At 39.2% G+C, this 16,585-nt stretch overlaps 1 protein-coding gene across 1 annotated transcript in view; it reads left to right on the top strand.

Moving 5' to 3' along the window:
* Positions 1-16,585, top strand: part of LOC124154686 (DNA-directed RNA polymerase I subunit RPA2) — a 155,598-nt gene that overhangs the window by 50,261 nt on the left and 88,752 nt on the right. Inside the window, exons 8-9 of the mRNA XM_046528563.1 lie at positions 2,645-2,738; positions 9,974-10,087. Coding sequence (XP_046384519.1) covers positions 2,645-2,738; positions 9,974-10,087 — 208 coding nt within the window. The remainder of the gene's footprint in view (positions 1-2,644; positions 2,739-9,973; positions 10,088-16,585) is intronic.

Below are 16,585 nucleotides of genomic sequence, written 5' to 3' on the forward strand. Positions count from 1 at the left end.
AACTAGAACAACTCATCTGCTCAGCAAGAGGAAGGGGGGCTGCGATAGATGCCTGAAAAAATTACACTGGAACTTTATTTGGGACCAGGAATGGCGAACGATGAATGCGGGAAAATGATAGATCTGGGTTCCACTGTATTTACTTTCCTCGTTAGCACGTTTTCCTGGTTAATACGTTCATTTTTTCTACTGAACAAGTTCCATGTGTATGAATTTCAATTCCCCTTACCAGATTCCCTTGAACACAGGTTGGGAAATGTTAGCGCCACCCAAAAATTGCAGTGGCAACATATCCCAATAGTTTTTATTTCGCATGACGAGTAACAGCAAAAGTTTTAACTAGAGATGGGTCGAATAGTAGATTTCTCGAACTTGAATATCAATTCGAATATTGAATCATTGCTCGAATATTCGAATACCTCGAATACTAAACGATGAATGCGGGACTGTTTGACTAGGTTGCCTATGCAGCAGGAAACCCAAGATTTTGGCAAGTAATTGTGATTTCCTTTAAAGAATTCAAACAGGAATTTAGCTGATTAATGGAATATTTAAATTTTATGGAAACAATTGGGCATATAGTCAATTCAACTAACATCTCTTTCATATATTCTAAGGGGACACACCACCTCAGGAAAAAATGATTGCATGCCGTCTTGGCATTTACACTACTACATTGGATTTCTGTCTGATGTATACATTCTCATATACCAAAGGCCATTTCAGCGGCACGCCCATCTCATACTTGGCTCCATCCAACTTCTTATTTTCATCAGGTAGCTCACTTTACCCCCACTCCTGCTGTCAAGTGCTAGCGGACAATCTAAGGCGTTTTTCAAAGTACATGCGCTTCTCCACCGGATTTTCTTCAATTATTTTCAGTCCATCTTTGGAAGTTCTCACGAGATAAGAAGGCGAATTAGAATTGCTACCAGGGAGAAACCAAATATCCTGAGAAAATATCCCTTCGTCTGTGACTGTAACAATAGAGATTTATAGCACAACTCATAAATTGTAACTTGATATATGTTTTCGGAAAAAACCGCATCAACTTCCGAGAAGCTCTGTTGCTCATATCGAGTCTCGCCAGAATGCTAAGTCTCCGTCGTATTTTGAAATTTATTTCCTTGCGTAAAATGCTTAAATAAAGTCAGAAATGCGTCACGTTTGGTCTTATTCTTTTTTAAATTACGTGCACATTACTAATATTTCAATCCAATTAAGGTGTAATATCAATTGCTGAAAGTCATTGTTAGACACCTTTTGGGCTAATAGGTGATTCAAGCAGTTGACCTCCAGAAACTGGGAACTTTGAAGCAGGTAGGCTGAAAAAGGTCTGTGGGTGAGAAAAAGGGGGGCGCAAAACACGCTTCTATTATTCTCCTGTAACTTGATATTTTCTTTTTAAGCTTTTGATTTTTGGTGTTCGTATTATGAGCCCTGCGCGAGCTGGTGCCTTTTGTTTGATTTCGGAGAAGAAGAAAGCTTCAGAGGAGGGGCCGAGGGCTGATGGATGGAGGGGGTAATGGATTTTGGGAATTATGCTACGTAGTTACTATCCTACGGCACTGAGGTTCTCCTGGTGGGGGGAATCGGGGATTTATGGATTTTTTCACCTGATCATTTTTGGTTCCCCACGTCAAACTCTTTTCACTGCTCCAATCCGCGAATTTGATGTAGTTCGTCAACTTGTCAATAACAGTGCTGCATGCACTAAACGACTTGAGTTTTTTACATTTTTCCACGTGCGACATTGTATGGTGCAAAATTCAAAGTATTCGATAGCGTACCTTTAGGATAATAGGGTGGTTTCCTATTATTTTTTTTTGCCTAAATCGAAAGAATCGAAAGATTATCAATCCTGGAGTACGTATTTCATGCATTTAGATTTTTAAATGGCGACATCTATTTTTGGCGATTAAATGAAAAGTGAAAATTTTAAAGCATGCGAAAACGTGTGGTTAAGTATGAATGCCGGGTAAACTCCGTGTGATGTTGTTCTGGTTCCCGCTGCCGCAAGTGAGGTGACCTTGGGGCGAGGCTCTGAGCGCTGATACGACACAGAATGCTAGCAGGTAGCAGAGTACCATGCTAGCTGGTAGCGCTTGGCTTAAATAAGTATTATTTATACCTTATCAAACGAAGAAAACTTTCCGACCTTAGCCAGTTTTAATAAGTAATTATGAAGACATGTTTCCCTGAGCTCTGTGCCTCTTGCATGCATTGGTGACCTCAGACAATGTAAAACTCCTATCTTCTCCTATAGAAACTAGGTCCCTGTGAAGTCACGTGGAGTGGTATCGCATGGCCGCCAATCTGGCCTTTTTCAAATGAGGATTAAAATTGACTATTGCCATTCGTCTAAACCGGTATTTCTAAAACCAAGTAATTTGTATATTATGTATACACTAATGGTGGGTAACGAATCGCAATCAATGCCTTTCGTTTTCTTTGATGAAGGAAACTACCCTATTATTTGAGACCTCGAATATCGAATACTTTCTTGTATTTGAGGTATTCGAGTATTCGCAGATACTATTCGCACATCTCTAGTTTTAACTAAGGTTTTGAGCCCTTCAGAAAGCACTCTCATCATTATCGTATTGTTGCTATATATCTTAACTCTTTTTTCAAACTCTTGCAGACTTTGAAGGAAAAGATGCAGAATCTGCTGGGAGTCACTCGCATGCTCATATTGAAGCAACTGGATCTGAGCAAAACCAAAAACCTCACATTGGGTAAGTGTTGTGCATTCCTTGTGACTATTTAGTTGAGCCTCCAATAATCAAACTTTTTTCATTCCAAATTTTTATGCATAAAATCTTTTAAGTTAGTATGTATCAGGGTTGTTATAGTTCAGAGCAACGGCGAATCCAGGCTACTTTTCTGGGGGAGTGGGATGCATGGGTCTGACAGGCAAATATCAGTCTTCTCATGTTTTAAATTAAAGACAACTTATAAGAGTTACCGTACAAAATATTCCTTTATTTTAATATGAAAGTTATTTATGTGAAACCAAATGATTGAGGCTCTGTAATTCACAAAACAAAAGGAATGTAATCATAACCATATTAAAAATCTTTTCTATGTTTTAAGCATCTGGGGCATGTACATAATGAGGGAAATGTGGGAAAAGTGAGGGGAAATGGCAGATGGTGTGAGGGAAGGATTATTCTTGGTCTTGAGGGAATCAAAAGAACCACTCAGCCATTGGCTGGCCAAATACCCAGGCATCTTCTCTGTGGAGTTTTGCTGGCCTTAGGGAACAAGGTGATTCTGCCACATATGTGATGCCGCAAGGCAGCATGCTGAGGCATATAGCTCCACAGTCCCAACTAAAGCAGGAACTCTAAACCCTAGTGCATTGACCATGGGCATTATTCAAGGAAATAATGATGCACTAGCCAGCTGCATTACCTTTTGCCCTAGCCCTAAAGCCGTTTTACACGGTGAATTATCATTCGAATAACCATCATTCACTGTGTAAAATGGAAACTTACTGCATTTGAATGATCATTCGAATATAATTTCAAGCATGTTTTAATTTGCTTGAATGATTTCTGTGATCGATATGAGCGCACAGCGTACATATTGCCATTGGCACCACCTCCGAATTTTAAGATCATGTATAAAAACTTTGTAAGAATAGTAACCCATACGATTGCTCAAATAATTAATATTTACTTAAATTCACAAACATCAATTTTCAAAAGTGGGTAATTCGGAAATAACATTCATTATATTTAATGAATAAAAACGTCATTTTTCTTCTAGATTGTGTAAATATTTTGTTTTATTTGCAATTATGAAACTATATGTAATGATTTGAATGCTAAAGTTTGGGGTGATAGTCCTAATTAACCCTCATAGAGATTCGCTGTGCCTTAGCGGCACTCGTGGTTTGAAAAGTTGTGTAAAAATTTTCCATTCTGATTGATCATTTTGAAATTTTAAGTAGTGTATTTTTTTGTCTTTCTTTGTCTACAAATATAATTTTGTTTGCATAGTGTGGATAGTTTACATTTATTAGCCTCTAATGAAAAAACTTACATTGTAGGATTTACAGCGCCGCTGCGGTGCTGAGAATTTCCGCTTCGCTATGTCGGGGACTGCACTCTCAATTTTAATTTCAAAGCAGTTATGTTTTGTTTAAAATGCTTTAATTTATTTATAATAATATTATTTAATTTTTTAAACTTTATAAACAAAACGAAATTGTTTAATTAAATCTTTAATACTACTATACCAATTTGGCTTCCTCTTTTAGCTAAGAATCATTATGTTTGCCTGGTTGTAATGTTCATTGACAAAACTTCATCTTTTTTTCCAAGAATAATTCATAGAAACTCATGGCTAAGCTAGGTTGTTTTTTCCATGGCTTCTGTCTTAGTTTTGCTTGGGCACCTTCTCCGCTCCGCGTCCACGTACCTGCCGTGGTGATAGTCACCTTTGGGCTAATCCCAGGGTTACTATGTCTAGAATTACACCAAGCAGCAATTCATAGAAAATTTTAACACAATGTGTTATCTGAATTCGTAGGATAATGCTTCCTCACTGTGGTGTGAATATTTCTCATTGAATGAGTGACTGTAACTCGCCAGGAGATTCAGAGGTTTCACCAAACACCGTGAAGAACATATCGCATGGTTACTTTTACGTCTCATACCTCTCATTCGAAAATATTCCTTTGTGGCTGCGATAGTCTACACAAAATTACTGGCGTTCATATAATTACCAATGACGTGACAGTTTACCATTAGGGTGAAATTAACATAACTACCTAACGTATTGTGTGATAGAAAATAATTTCTTTTCATGACAATTAGTGCGGTATATACATGGTAAAAATCATTTCATGATGAATAGGTAAATAGACAATTTACTATGAAGTTGAAAATTTGTAAATATATTTCTCGATTCTTTTTGTACTCAAATGCGCAGAGATTTTATTCATCAGGTTTTCACTAATGTGAAGGAGTGAGTGAGGATGAGAAATGAGAAGAAATGCCAGGGAGGTTGTTTTGAGGTGAATTGGTGGAGATACGTGGTGGTGTGTCGACTGCCAAGGATGAGGGAATAGCCAGATTGTTAGGCCAGGTAAGCTTAGAAAAGCATTATCGTGAAAAAGGTTGGGAGTGCAAGGAGGCAAGTAGACACAAGAGACAATTCTTTATCCTTTCATCGCTGCATGAGGGACAGGGAACACAAGCCTTGTCAAAACGCCCTGCCCTCCCTCCATTTAGAGAAGGTCCAGATCAGGTGGGGAGAAGTTCAATCGCCTATCGTGGCAGGAAGGAAGAAGGCAGTGAATGACGAATAAGGAAGCTTAGTGGGAAAGTATGGATGGTCTCAATGTTTGGGCCAGTGCAATGCTACAGAAAGAAAAGTTGAGCGGGGTTCTCCCAGTGTGAGTGTGTTTTTGTCAGCCCAGAACACTAACACTTCCTCCATCAGTCCCTCATGCAGAGCCGAACCGAAGAAAATAGACCCTGCTCCTTCTTACGTGCCACCTAGAACCCAAAATTCTTAGAAATAATCATTTTAGACTGCCCACCAAAGAAGCAAAAGCTCATCTTCCACACTCCCCACATCAAATTCACCATTCCATCTCAGTGAGAGAATGGGTTGTGCTGTGAGCGAAAAATTCTGGCTCTCCTAGCCCCACCTCCAAAGCGGCTTCAGGACGAATCGCTGATTACATACCATATTCTTTATACTTCAAAATCCATCTGACTTTATTTTTCGAAATTGCTTGATATAATCTGCCACAATATTCGTAAGATTTGTCTTGATCGTCAGATGGAATAAAAATCATGAAAGTAACACTCGTCTCTTTTCACTTACCAACACCTTTTCAAACATTAACGATTAAGAACTTTGCTTTCCGTGAACAATACAATGATACAGTGCAACCTCGATATAACGACACCCCACGGTGCACTAATAAACACTCGTTATAGCGAATTGTCGCTTTACCGGAGGTGGAGCAAATAATAGCCAATATACCTCTTGCGAACAGATATACAGGAACAGGAGTGGTGCGGCGACAGATAAACATCTATCCGATAAACGTAAGCATAAATCCAGACGAAAGGCGATGTTTTTTTGCATCACTAAATTTCCTTACTCAAACAACGACTAACTATTCGAACAATTTATAAGCGCCGCACTGAATAAAAATCATGCAAAGCATTGTTTCGTCAATCATTATATTTATCGAAAGACAGTTTACCACATAAATTTGAGACTGAGCACTCCATTAACTTCATTTCTAACAGATCGCTAGCAATTACAGAGGTTAAGGAGTCTTGATGAAAGTCTTCCGGCGGTGAAACCCTCGCTATGGCGAGAGCCAACACCGAAAGGGTCTCGTTAAAACGAATTTTTTAACACGCTTATTATAGGGTCAATTGACGGTGCATCGGCTATCTCTCGTTATAGCGGGGGTGTCGCTATAGCCCGTACTCGCTTTAACGAGGTTCCACTGTATATAACTTGTGGCTGGACGTGGTGAAGCAAAATATATCATATGGACCCATGCTCCTTGTATTTGGTCCTCATTTTTTGTATCAAAATAAATAAAATGACAATGTTCACATTAAAAAGCGAAGAGTAACTAGCACTGCATATCATAAAAAATATTTAAAATTACCATTGCGTATGAAATAAAAACCTTTGAAAATAACTGACCAAGGGAACAGAAATTATGGCTATAAATGGAAAAGAATGCAAATATAATTTCTACAATAATGGGTTGAATCTAGCAAAACTTGGCGATAAATAAAGAAAATATATGCCACTAGCATTATCAATCAGAAAAAATGCAAAAAAGGGCCAAGTTTGAAAGATATTAACAAAATAAAACTCAGCGCCGCTGCAGCTGGAAATCCAACGACATAACTAAATTTGTAAATCCATATGAGGGTTAATGACAAAATCTCTTTTTCTTCAGTGGGCACATTCCAATGAGTCTTTATATCATATTGGCCCACTGGTGAAGTCACAATATTGCCTATAAGTCTAGGGGCAGATCCCATAAACTAGACTATGAATGTCACAGTCCACTTTCTTCCCCTTCATCGATATTTAAAGAACAGTGAATCCTCTGTGGTGACTAATTTAGGTACTCATAACAATTTTAATTGTAATTGCACGCAATATCCCGCAAGATATCTTTAGAGCATTTGTAGCCTTGCGGTAATTGGGTAGTAGCAAGCAATGAAATAACACTGAGCCAACTTAATAGTAGAAAGCATGAGGATGCTGAAGTGCTCTCCTTTGAAAATATAATAGGTCCCTTCCTTTTTTCTCTTCGCTGTACACTTCTTCTCTCGCACAGGAATGACCTCTGCTCAACTGCATTGTGAAGGCTGTGCACCCGCCATAGAAACTCTCGCCCTTGCAGAGCCTTTGCTTTAAGCTTATTGTGTTTTTCTTATTGGAGCTGGACGCTGTTACGTCAATATTGACGCAACATTATTTTTTCTCTTACTTTGTAATTTACTGAATCGGAAGGGATAAGACTTGGGATAACTAATTGAAGAGTAAGTTTCCTTATGACCATATCACTATGAATCTTGAAGCATAATCATGGTAGCACTGCAGCGGGAACAACTTATTACTTCGTTACAGGATCGCAAAATGCACAATTTACTTAAGTGGTTTACCGCTATCAATCACGTACCGTTTTAATCCCTCTCATTACTTAGTACAGTGGAACCTCGTTAAAGTGAGTACGGGCTATAGCGACACTCCCGCTATAACGAGAGATAGCCGATGCACCTTCAATTGACCCTATAATAAGCGTGTTAAAAAATTCGTTTTTACGAGACCCTTTTGGTGTTAGAAGTGTTCCCCGCGTCATATAACATAGACGAAACAGAACTATTTTACATACAACTCCCCGAAAAAACCCTTGCAGTATGAGGTATTTCTTGCAATGATGCCTCTAAAGGTAGGTAGTGCGCCTTAGCGATGATGTAGGATGTACGAAGCAATGATACTCAGCGTGAATTGTCCGGATGGACGTATTTATTCTCCGTTGCGGATTTACAAGGGTGAACTATTCGCGTCAGTGGTCGGAGTCGTACTGGCGCTCTTTTTTGTCACGTGGGTAGCCGAGCATCCCCTGGTGGCCGCTGGAAGAACTCACAGAACAACTAACTCTCGTTTGCAGTGCCGTGGTAAACTCGGTGTGTTATTTAAAATACGTCGCGAGCGTAACACTCAAAAAGAAACTTTTTCAACAACAGCAATTTTAATCACATCATTTTTCAAGCTTAGCAAACTTTTTACCGTAGATGATGAAGATATTACATTATCTGATAGAAAAAAGTCTTCCAAGGCGGCAGCGTTATACAACCTTCCACCGTTTTCGCCTGTAGAAACAAATGTAATGCGTTATTTCACTTCACTGCCGCTTAATGTACAGAAACAATAAACATACACCAATGGAAACATTTGAGGCATTAAATAACCGCGATACTGTTTTATCAGTTAATTTTTGAATTTTCAGTGGAAAATACCAAAATAATAGAACGATCACGTAAATGAACTATTTAAGTGCATAGAAAAATGGCTTCGTCGGTTGTGCATTGGCATAATGATTGACGAAACAATGCTTTCCATGATTTTTATTCAGTGCGGCGCATATAAATTGTTTGAATAGTTAGTCGTTGTTTGAGTAAGGAAATTTAGTGATGCAAAAAAAACATCGCCTTTCATCTGGATTTATGCTTACGTTTATCGGATAGATGTTTATCTGTCGCCGCACCATTCCTGTTCCTGTATATCTGTTCGCAACAGGTATATTGGCTATTATTTGCTACACCTCCGGTAAAGCGACAATTCGCTATAGCGAGTGTTTATTAGTGCACCGTGGGGTGTTGTTATATCGAGGTTGCACTGTACATCATTCCCCCCCCCCCCCCTGAAAGTCAAAGCATTACAAAAATATATTCAGGCGCATATGTAAACAAAGCATTCTGTCGTCTGCGACTTCCAAAACAAACATGTGGTAAGAAACAGTTGGATACATTGTTAGAATCGACATACATTATAGATATTCGCACCAGTGCACATCATTTCTGCGCAGAAAATCAGCTGAAATCATTCACCATGTATAGCAGTACTGGCGAATGAATTTAATTCGAATGATCATTCACCCTATCATTCCTCTCTCTTGATAGTATTCCATCTCCAATTTATATTAGGTCTTCTTCCACTTCATCAAGCCACCTGTTTTTGTTGTCGTCATGGAGGCCCTCTCCTTTCTGGCCTATTACTTACCTATTTTTCAGCCAAATTGTTGATGATTTTTGACAGATTCTGAGCTATTCCTGCCATTTTCGGTGTTTTTTTCTGACAAAATTACGGTATTCACTTTGTTAAGGCTGTTTTAAATGGGGCACGTCATTTCACAATCTGACGTGTGTGTGGAGGCGCAGTCAAAATTTCTTCGTGTAAAGCAGGGAATTGCTAGAATGTATGCGAGATGACAAAATAGCCTCAGCTCTAATTCCGAGATTGCATTCTCTTTATTTCAAAATTGTTTTCAGTGCTAACCTGTGCATTGACATGCCCCGTGTAAAACGGCCTTTAGAGGTAGCGAGGTTGAGGTTGTGCAATCAACAGGAATTAACCCCAATGCTATTTTTCTAGTGCTGATGGAGATTTTCTCACTCTTAAGAGAGCAAGAGTCTCTGCTATCATAAGGTTATGATCTTGAAGCAATCGATATCAATTGTTATGTCAAAAATGACATATTTTGGCCTGGAGATTACCTAAAACTACATTCTCGGCTTTCATTCTAACCTTCTGATTATGTTTTCTTCTTACCATGCTGGCTTGGGGCAACAACCAAGGATAATTGGTTATATGCTGTTGGTGTAGTAGTCGTTTGTATCCATCAATGCAGAATTTAGCCCTTAATTTTGGATGTTGGATCCTAGTTTTCTATATGTTTCTTTTCCAGCTGATGTTCAAAGGGCTGCCAAAAGAAGTGGAACCTTGGAAGCTGCGATGGAGTCCTTCATAAGCACTGGCAACATCGTTACACAATCAGGACTTGGTCTTCAACAACACAAAGGTAATTTGTGCAGTGATTTTATGTAGGGATGAGTCGATTCCACTTTTTTTCGATTCCAATTCCGATTCCTTCAAATCGATTCCCGATTCCAATTCCATCGATTCTTATTCCTCCTAACAGGTGGGATGTTGATTTATCTTTAGCGTTGCTGTCATTCAAATTTAAGAATTGAATGGAATAAAATAACAATAGCCTACATAATAGGCTACATTGTCGTTTGGCTGTGGTGGCTAAGCAGTAATCTAGCGTTCATTGCGTCCATACATACCAGAGCAGCCTGGTGGGTGCCCGGTGGTGGCCGAACGCAACCTGTCAAGTCTACCCGGAGGCCGTGGCGGCTCATGCCAAGCAAGTACATATCAACTTTCTCATTGTTGAAACTAGGCTACACACGCGAATGTGTCTAAATTTTTATTGCTGACGCAGCGGAGAAAGCAAGGATAGAGGCCTTTGAAATGTGGTGCTACAGATGAATGATGAAAATCAAATGGATCGACCGAGTTAGTAACGAGGAAGTCCTAAGAAGGGTAGGAGAGAAGAGAAGCCTCATGAAAACCTTAATAAGAAGACGGAACAACCTTATAGGCCACATCTTGAGACATGATGGCCTGATGAAGACAATCGTCGAAGGACAGGTGGAAGGCAAGAATGGAAAAGGAAGACCTCGAACAAAATATATGGAACAAGTAAAGAGAGATGTGAAAGAGAAGAAATACGTAGGAGTGAAAAGATTAGCTGATAGGAGAACTGAGTGGAGAGCTGCGTCAAACCAATCCTAGGATTGTTGACCAGTGATGATGATGATGATGACGCATACGTGTGTTAGTCTATGAAAAAAAGTTACACAGTGGAACCTCGATCTATCGTTTTTCAGGGGGATGGATGAAAAAAACGATTAATGCAGGAATGTTCGACCAGGTTGCATATGTCCCAGGAAACACTAGATTTTTGCGAATTATGATATTCATTAATGGATTCAAATAAGATTTTAGCTGATTACAGGAATATTATTACTTTATCGAAACCTTTAGGTCATATTGTTGATTTGACTTATATCTCTTCCAAATATCCTAAAGGAATACGCCACCTTGCTAAAAAATGTTTGCACTCCACTCGGCATTTTCACTGCTATTATGGATTTCTGTCGGATGTAAAAATTCTTATCCATCAAATGCCATTTCAAGTACATGTATTTACGAGAGTAATGTGCATGCTATGCCTAAAACAACCGCTTTCGCCGATGCAGTGATTGGTTGTGAGATGGATCAAAAAGGCCAAAAATAGTTTACTATTTGAAATGTTCCTTTCTTACAATTAAATTTTTAATATGATTGAGGTAATGTGTGAAGCGTTAACATTGTTGCGTTGATCGTCAGTGGCACGCACACCTGACCCTCGGCTTCATCCCTCTTCTTGTTTTCACCAGGTATCTCGCCTTACCCCCACCCCTGCCGTCATGAGCTAGTGGACAACCCGAGGCGTTCTGCAATATTCACGCGCTTCTAGCCCGGATTCTTTTCTTCATCTTCAATTATTTTCAGTCCATCTTTTTAAGTTCTCACTTGTTTCTTTGGAAGGGCCGTGGTCCGAAGACGAATAAAAATAAAACTAATAAAAATGAAACCGGACTTTATTGAACCCACACGGAAAACACTCGCTGAATTTAAATCAACTCACCCTGGAAAGTACGGAACCTCTTGTACGAGGTGAAGTTCGGCACTTGTGCTATCGCGTACGGGGTAAGCAGAGCGTACTGCAGAGGGTGAATGACCATAAGACTGCACAATGAAATTTTTTGTCCCATAGAGAAGGCAAATTACCCACTCTTTTCTAACAATAAGTAGCGTAGCTCTAGATGAGCAGATGAATTCAGATTGCTAGTAGGGAGAAACAAAATATCATGAGAAGGCATCACATCCTTAGCAACTCTGACAAGTGAGACTTGTAGCATAACTCGTAAATTGTCACCCGATGCCTTGTTTTCGAAAAAAATGCCGTATCAACTGCCGAGAAGCTCAAATCATCTGCGAGGATATCGAGATTCGCCAGAAATCACCATCGCATTATTCCAACTATTTCCTTGCTGAAATGCTTAAATAACGTTAGAAATACGTGGTGTTTGGTATCATTCTTTTTTAATTACGTGCACATTACTTATATTCCAATCTAATAAAAGTATAATACCAATTGCCGAAATTCATTGTTAGACACCTTTTGGGCTAATAGGTGATTCATAGGCTGAAAAAATACTGTGGGCGAGAATCGAAGAGGTGTGAAACACGTTTCTATTGTTCTCGTGTGACTTGATATTTTCTTTCGAAGCTTAGGTCTTCGTAATATGACCCCTGCGTGAGCTGGAACCTTTTTTTGTTTCGGAGAAGAGGAAAGCATCAAAGGGGGGAGACGAGTGCTGAATGGAGGGGGATTGCGAATTATGGGAAATGCGCTAATGTCACTATCCCACAGCGCTCAGCTTATACCAATGGTATTTCAATCTCCTGGCAAAGATTCAAGCGATTCAAACTATGTGTCTGTCATCATTAGCCCCATATAACACATCGTAAACACTTTGTCTCATTTTTGTCAAATGACGGATACGGGAAAACGATACTTCGGGGAACAATGGGTGTGGGAAAAAATTATATTGTCTTAATGGAACTTTATTTGGGACCAGGAATGGCGAACGATGAGTGCGGGAAAATGATCAACGCGGGAACGATAGATCGGGGTTTCAATGTATAAAAAAACCCGCTCTCTGTACGTATTTAGAAGAAACTTTTTTTTGCGGGACGCGAATTTGGGCGGGACGCGACTACGTGGCTTGGTGCCTGACAGTGTAGTTTCCATAGTCGCACAGTGGTTCTGAAGCATTTGTGCAAACCTCTATGTCCAGCCCGGCTCTCTGGCTGTGGCGCTGTGTGCACGATTGGACTGCTTGTGGCATCATATGCTCAGAAGTCCAGCAACACCTTGTCCGTTAGTGTCCAAAAATATCCACAGGGAAGAATGATGCCTCGGTAGCTTAACTGGCACTCGACCGGAAATCAGGGAATCCGGGTTTGAATCCTGGTTAAGGCGGATGATTTTTTTTCTCTGTGGATCTTTCACACACTTTTCTTCCCATGGAAAAGCCCAGTCAAAGTGAAATATCATAGTAATAACAAGTGCAATTTATAATAGGATCCCTTTTGTTACTCCTTCCCTCTGCTGCATACTTCCTCTTAGTTATTTCAAAAGCATTTGGGATGCTTGGATCAAATAACTCGGACCCAAATATCCGTGCATAATGCCTTTCTCTGAATACATCAGATACTATAAATCATTCTGAAGCCTCAATGAAAGTATCAAGTTATACGAGAACAATGGAAACATGTTTCATCCCTACCCCGTCTCACCAACTGACCTTTTTCGGCCTACCAGCTTCAATTCTCTGTTTCTGAAGGTCATATGCAAGGTGAAATACCCTCTGGGCCTGAAGATGTATTGATAGATTTTGGCAATTAGATGACACGTATGAGGTTCAAAAACAAAGGATACCAAATACAGCACATTTCTGACAGTATGTAAGTTATTTTAATTGATTGACTCTAAGCTTTCTAGTTACAAGGCTTTACCAATTTTCAGCATAGTCCAAAAAGCACAATTTTCAAAGAAACAAGCGTACTATGAGCACACTTAAACAAGACGAGACGGACTGGAAACCCTACTGCCTGCATCACACAGCTCGCCTGCCTTCGCTTTGAAGGCAACAACGTCACATGCAAGATCGAACATGTTTGTCCCTTGCTCTCTCATTGGTAGCCTCGTTGCTTGGAAGACAAAGAGTGTGCGCTCTGTCCCTTCTACCCCACCTTTGTGCGCTTCTGCTGGCGCTTCTTTTCACTGAGCGGTCATCTCCTTTTGTAGTCATAAGTACCTCGCTGTATTTGATGTAAATGTTGTTCTAGACATATTCGTTAATTGTGTAGCAGATTGCGCAGTTGTAAAATAATAAGCGGCCAAAATTAGCCCTGTTGCTGTTAACTATATAGGTAATCAGGCGCTCCAGTGTTATTGAATGGCATTTTCATAGCTATTTATGAGCTCGTTAACATATATTTTAAGTGTTTATTAGTGATGGGTCGGTTCGATTCTTTGATTCCTCGATTCTCGACCAAGAACCGGAATCAAAAACGAGTACTTGCCAAGGTGAGAAATCGATTCCGATTCCAGTAGTACTTCAAACAACAAAATATACGACCGCGTTTCCAACAGTCATTTGAATTTTTGCCCCACGTAATCGTAATAACCAAACTCATATCTTCTAGGGATGTGCGAGTACTCGAAAATTCAAGTCGATCGAGTAGTTGGTACTCGACTCGAGCGTTTCGAGTAGCATTAAGAATGCCGAGTCGAGTAGTTAAGGTTACAGAGCTTTCGAGGCTAGTAGGTCCAGCAATCTGCTGACAGGAAGCGCTATCATGAAACTCATGTAATAATACTGTTTTTAAAGCCGATAAGTCATTCTAATGCCTTGGCCTGGTAGTTTCAGCTTGCGTAATACACTATAGTTGTCGACGTGGGCGTCGAATACCTTTACGCCAGCCGCAGTGGCCGATCGTCTTCCTACCCGGCGCACACTGGTCCGAAATCGGAAAAAGCTGGAATAAAGTCCAAAATGACCTTTTTGGGGATAGAGACTTGAAACTTAGCGTAAATACTCATAAATCATTACCAAATATAGATTTATATGCCATTTTACATAAATACGAACCTTTAGTGAGATGCAGAGGCCCAAACATGACCAATTATTCAATGCCACGCGAGATATTGTTTTTCCTCAAAAAATCTTTTAATTTATCCCAGTGGTTTTGCGTTGGTATGAGTTTTATGGAATAAAAAATGCAATATACCTTTGATCTGGTGCTTTGCCTATACTTTCAATGAATTTTGAAGATTTTGGCTCTAATGTGTCTGGTTTTGCAACGCAAAATGGCCGATCCGTTTTTCACGTGAAATTTGACATAAAGTAGACATTATCTTTCGTTTATGAAAAATATAACTCGGAAAATTTAAATCACAATATAAAGTAGTGATTTCTAAAGAGTACTAATTAGAAATCTTGGAAAAAAAGTTTGCGACGAAGGAAATAAGAGCGATTTTTCAATCGCGCATCAAGGCTGAGCTACACGCCGCGGAACTCTGGAGCTCGGTAACTGAGGCAGATTTTTCAAGTTTTTTAAAACATTAGTCTTGAAAATCGTCATTTAAAGCATGGATAATCATCTTCAACTACTTAAAACACTAAACTGAGGATGTTAAATAGGATTATGTATAGATCGACTAGAACATTTAGTGCATTACTCGAGTGAAAATACTAAGGATTGGATATTTTTCGGATCCATCCCACGCATAAGAAATATGGCTCGGGTATTGAAGTAAAGTGAAGAGATTAAGTCAGCATGCTTAAGAGAGAGAAAAATGAACTGTTTCCGTTAAAGGCAACAACCGATATCCTTTTTCCCTTTCCACCTTCGCCGAGGTGAGTCGCGCGGAAGGGGGAGTTTTCACACCACAAGGCTCTTTTAGCCTTTTTTATTACTGCGTCTGTCCGATGTGAAATTAATTTGTAGTGTTTAGTATCTTTCTTGAAATAAAAAAAGCAAGAGATTTTAAGGTTGAGTAAATGACGTGAGAAGTATAGAATTTTTTTGGCTCTACAAAACTAAAGTTTAGTTCTATAGTCCGTTCGCTTCTTCCAATTGAATTCCATGAAGGTTCAAGATCCGAAAAAATCGTTGATATAATTTTTAATAAAAATTCCAAAGTCTCTGAAATCTTGCAATTTTGGAAGGAAAGTACTTTCCCAATCACACAAGTGTGTAGCAAAAGGCAATTTTTTGCAGGCAGTAATACAATGGAAGAAGTAGGAGGTAATACTGTAACATGGAGACGTCAAAACCTGCTGGCTGAGCATGTAGAATAATTGGTTTTTATGCTTGAGAATTTGAAAGGGCCAAATATTACATGATTCATGTACGTAGTATGTAATCTTTATTACAGCTATGAAAATTTCTGTTCTCAGGGCTCTCCCTTGTAGTTTGGATACATATATATGGTTGACATATTATGAGTGCCAATATTCTAACGTAATACCTATCATGTAACACCACTTTTCAGGTATGTTCTGTTTGGAAATTTAGCTATTATATTTTAATTACATAGTGATGATATGAAAGATGCTTTTGTCAACTTCACAGAGTATTATTTTTTAAAGTGGTTTTCTTGTTGCCTGGAATTCAGTGATATTTTTCATGGAGCCCTTGGCATCAGAATCGATGGAATCGGTATCGGTAGAATCGGAATCGAAATGACGGAATCGGAATCGATAAAATTTTGAAATTGACCCATCACTAGTGTTTATCCATTTATGTTGTAGTATTCCAGAAATCAGGTCACATTTAAACCACCCATTGAAATATTCCTCTTTGTTTATCATGTATATTCTTTCTGATTGAT

This window comes from Ischnura elegans, chromosome 2, assembly GCF_921293095.1.
Source record: "Ischnura elegans chromosome 2, ioIscEleg1.1, whole genome shotgun sequence".
Classification (NCBI taxonomy): Eukaryota; Metazoa; Arthropoda; class Insecta; order Odonata; family Coenagrionidae; genus Ischnura; species Ischnura elegans.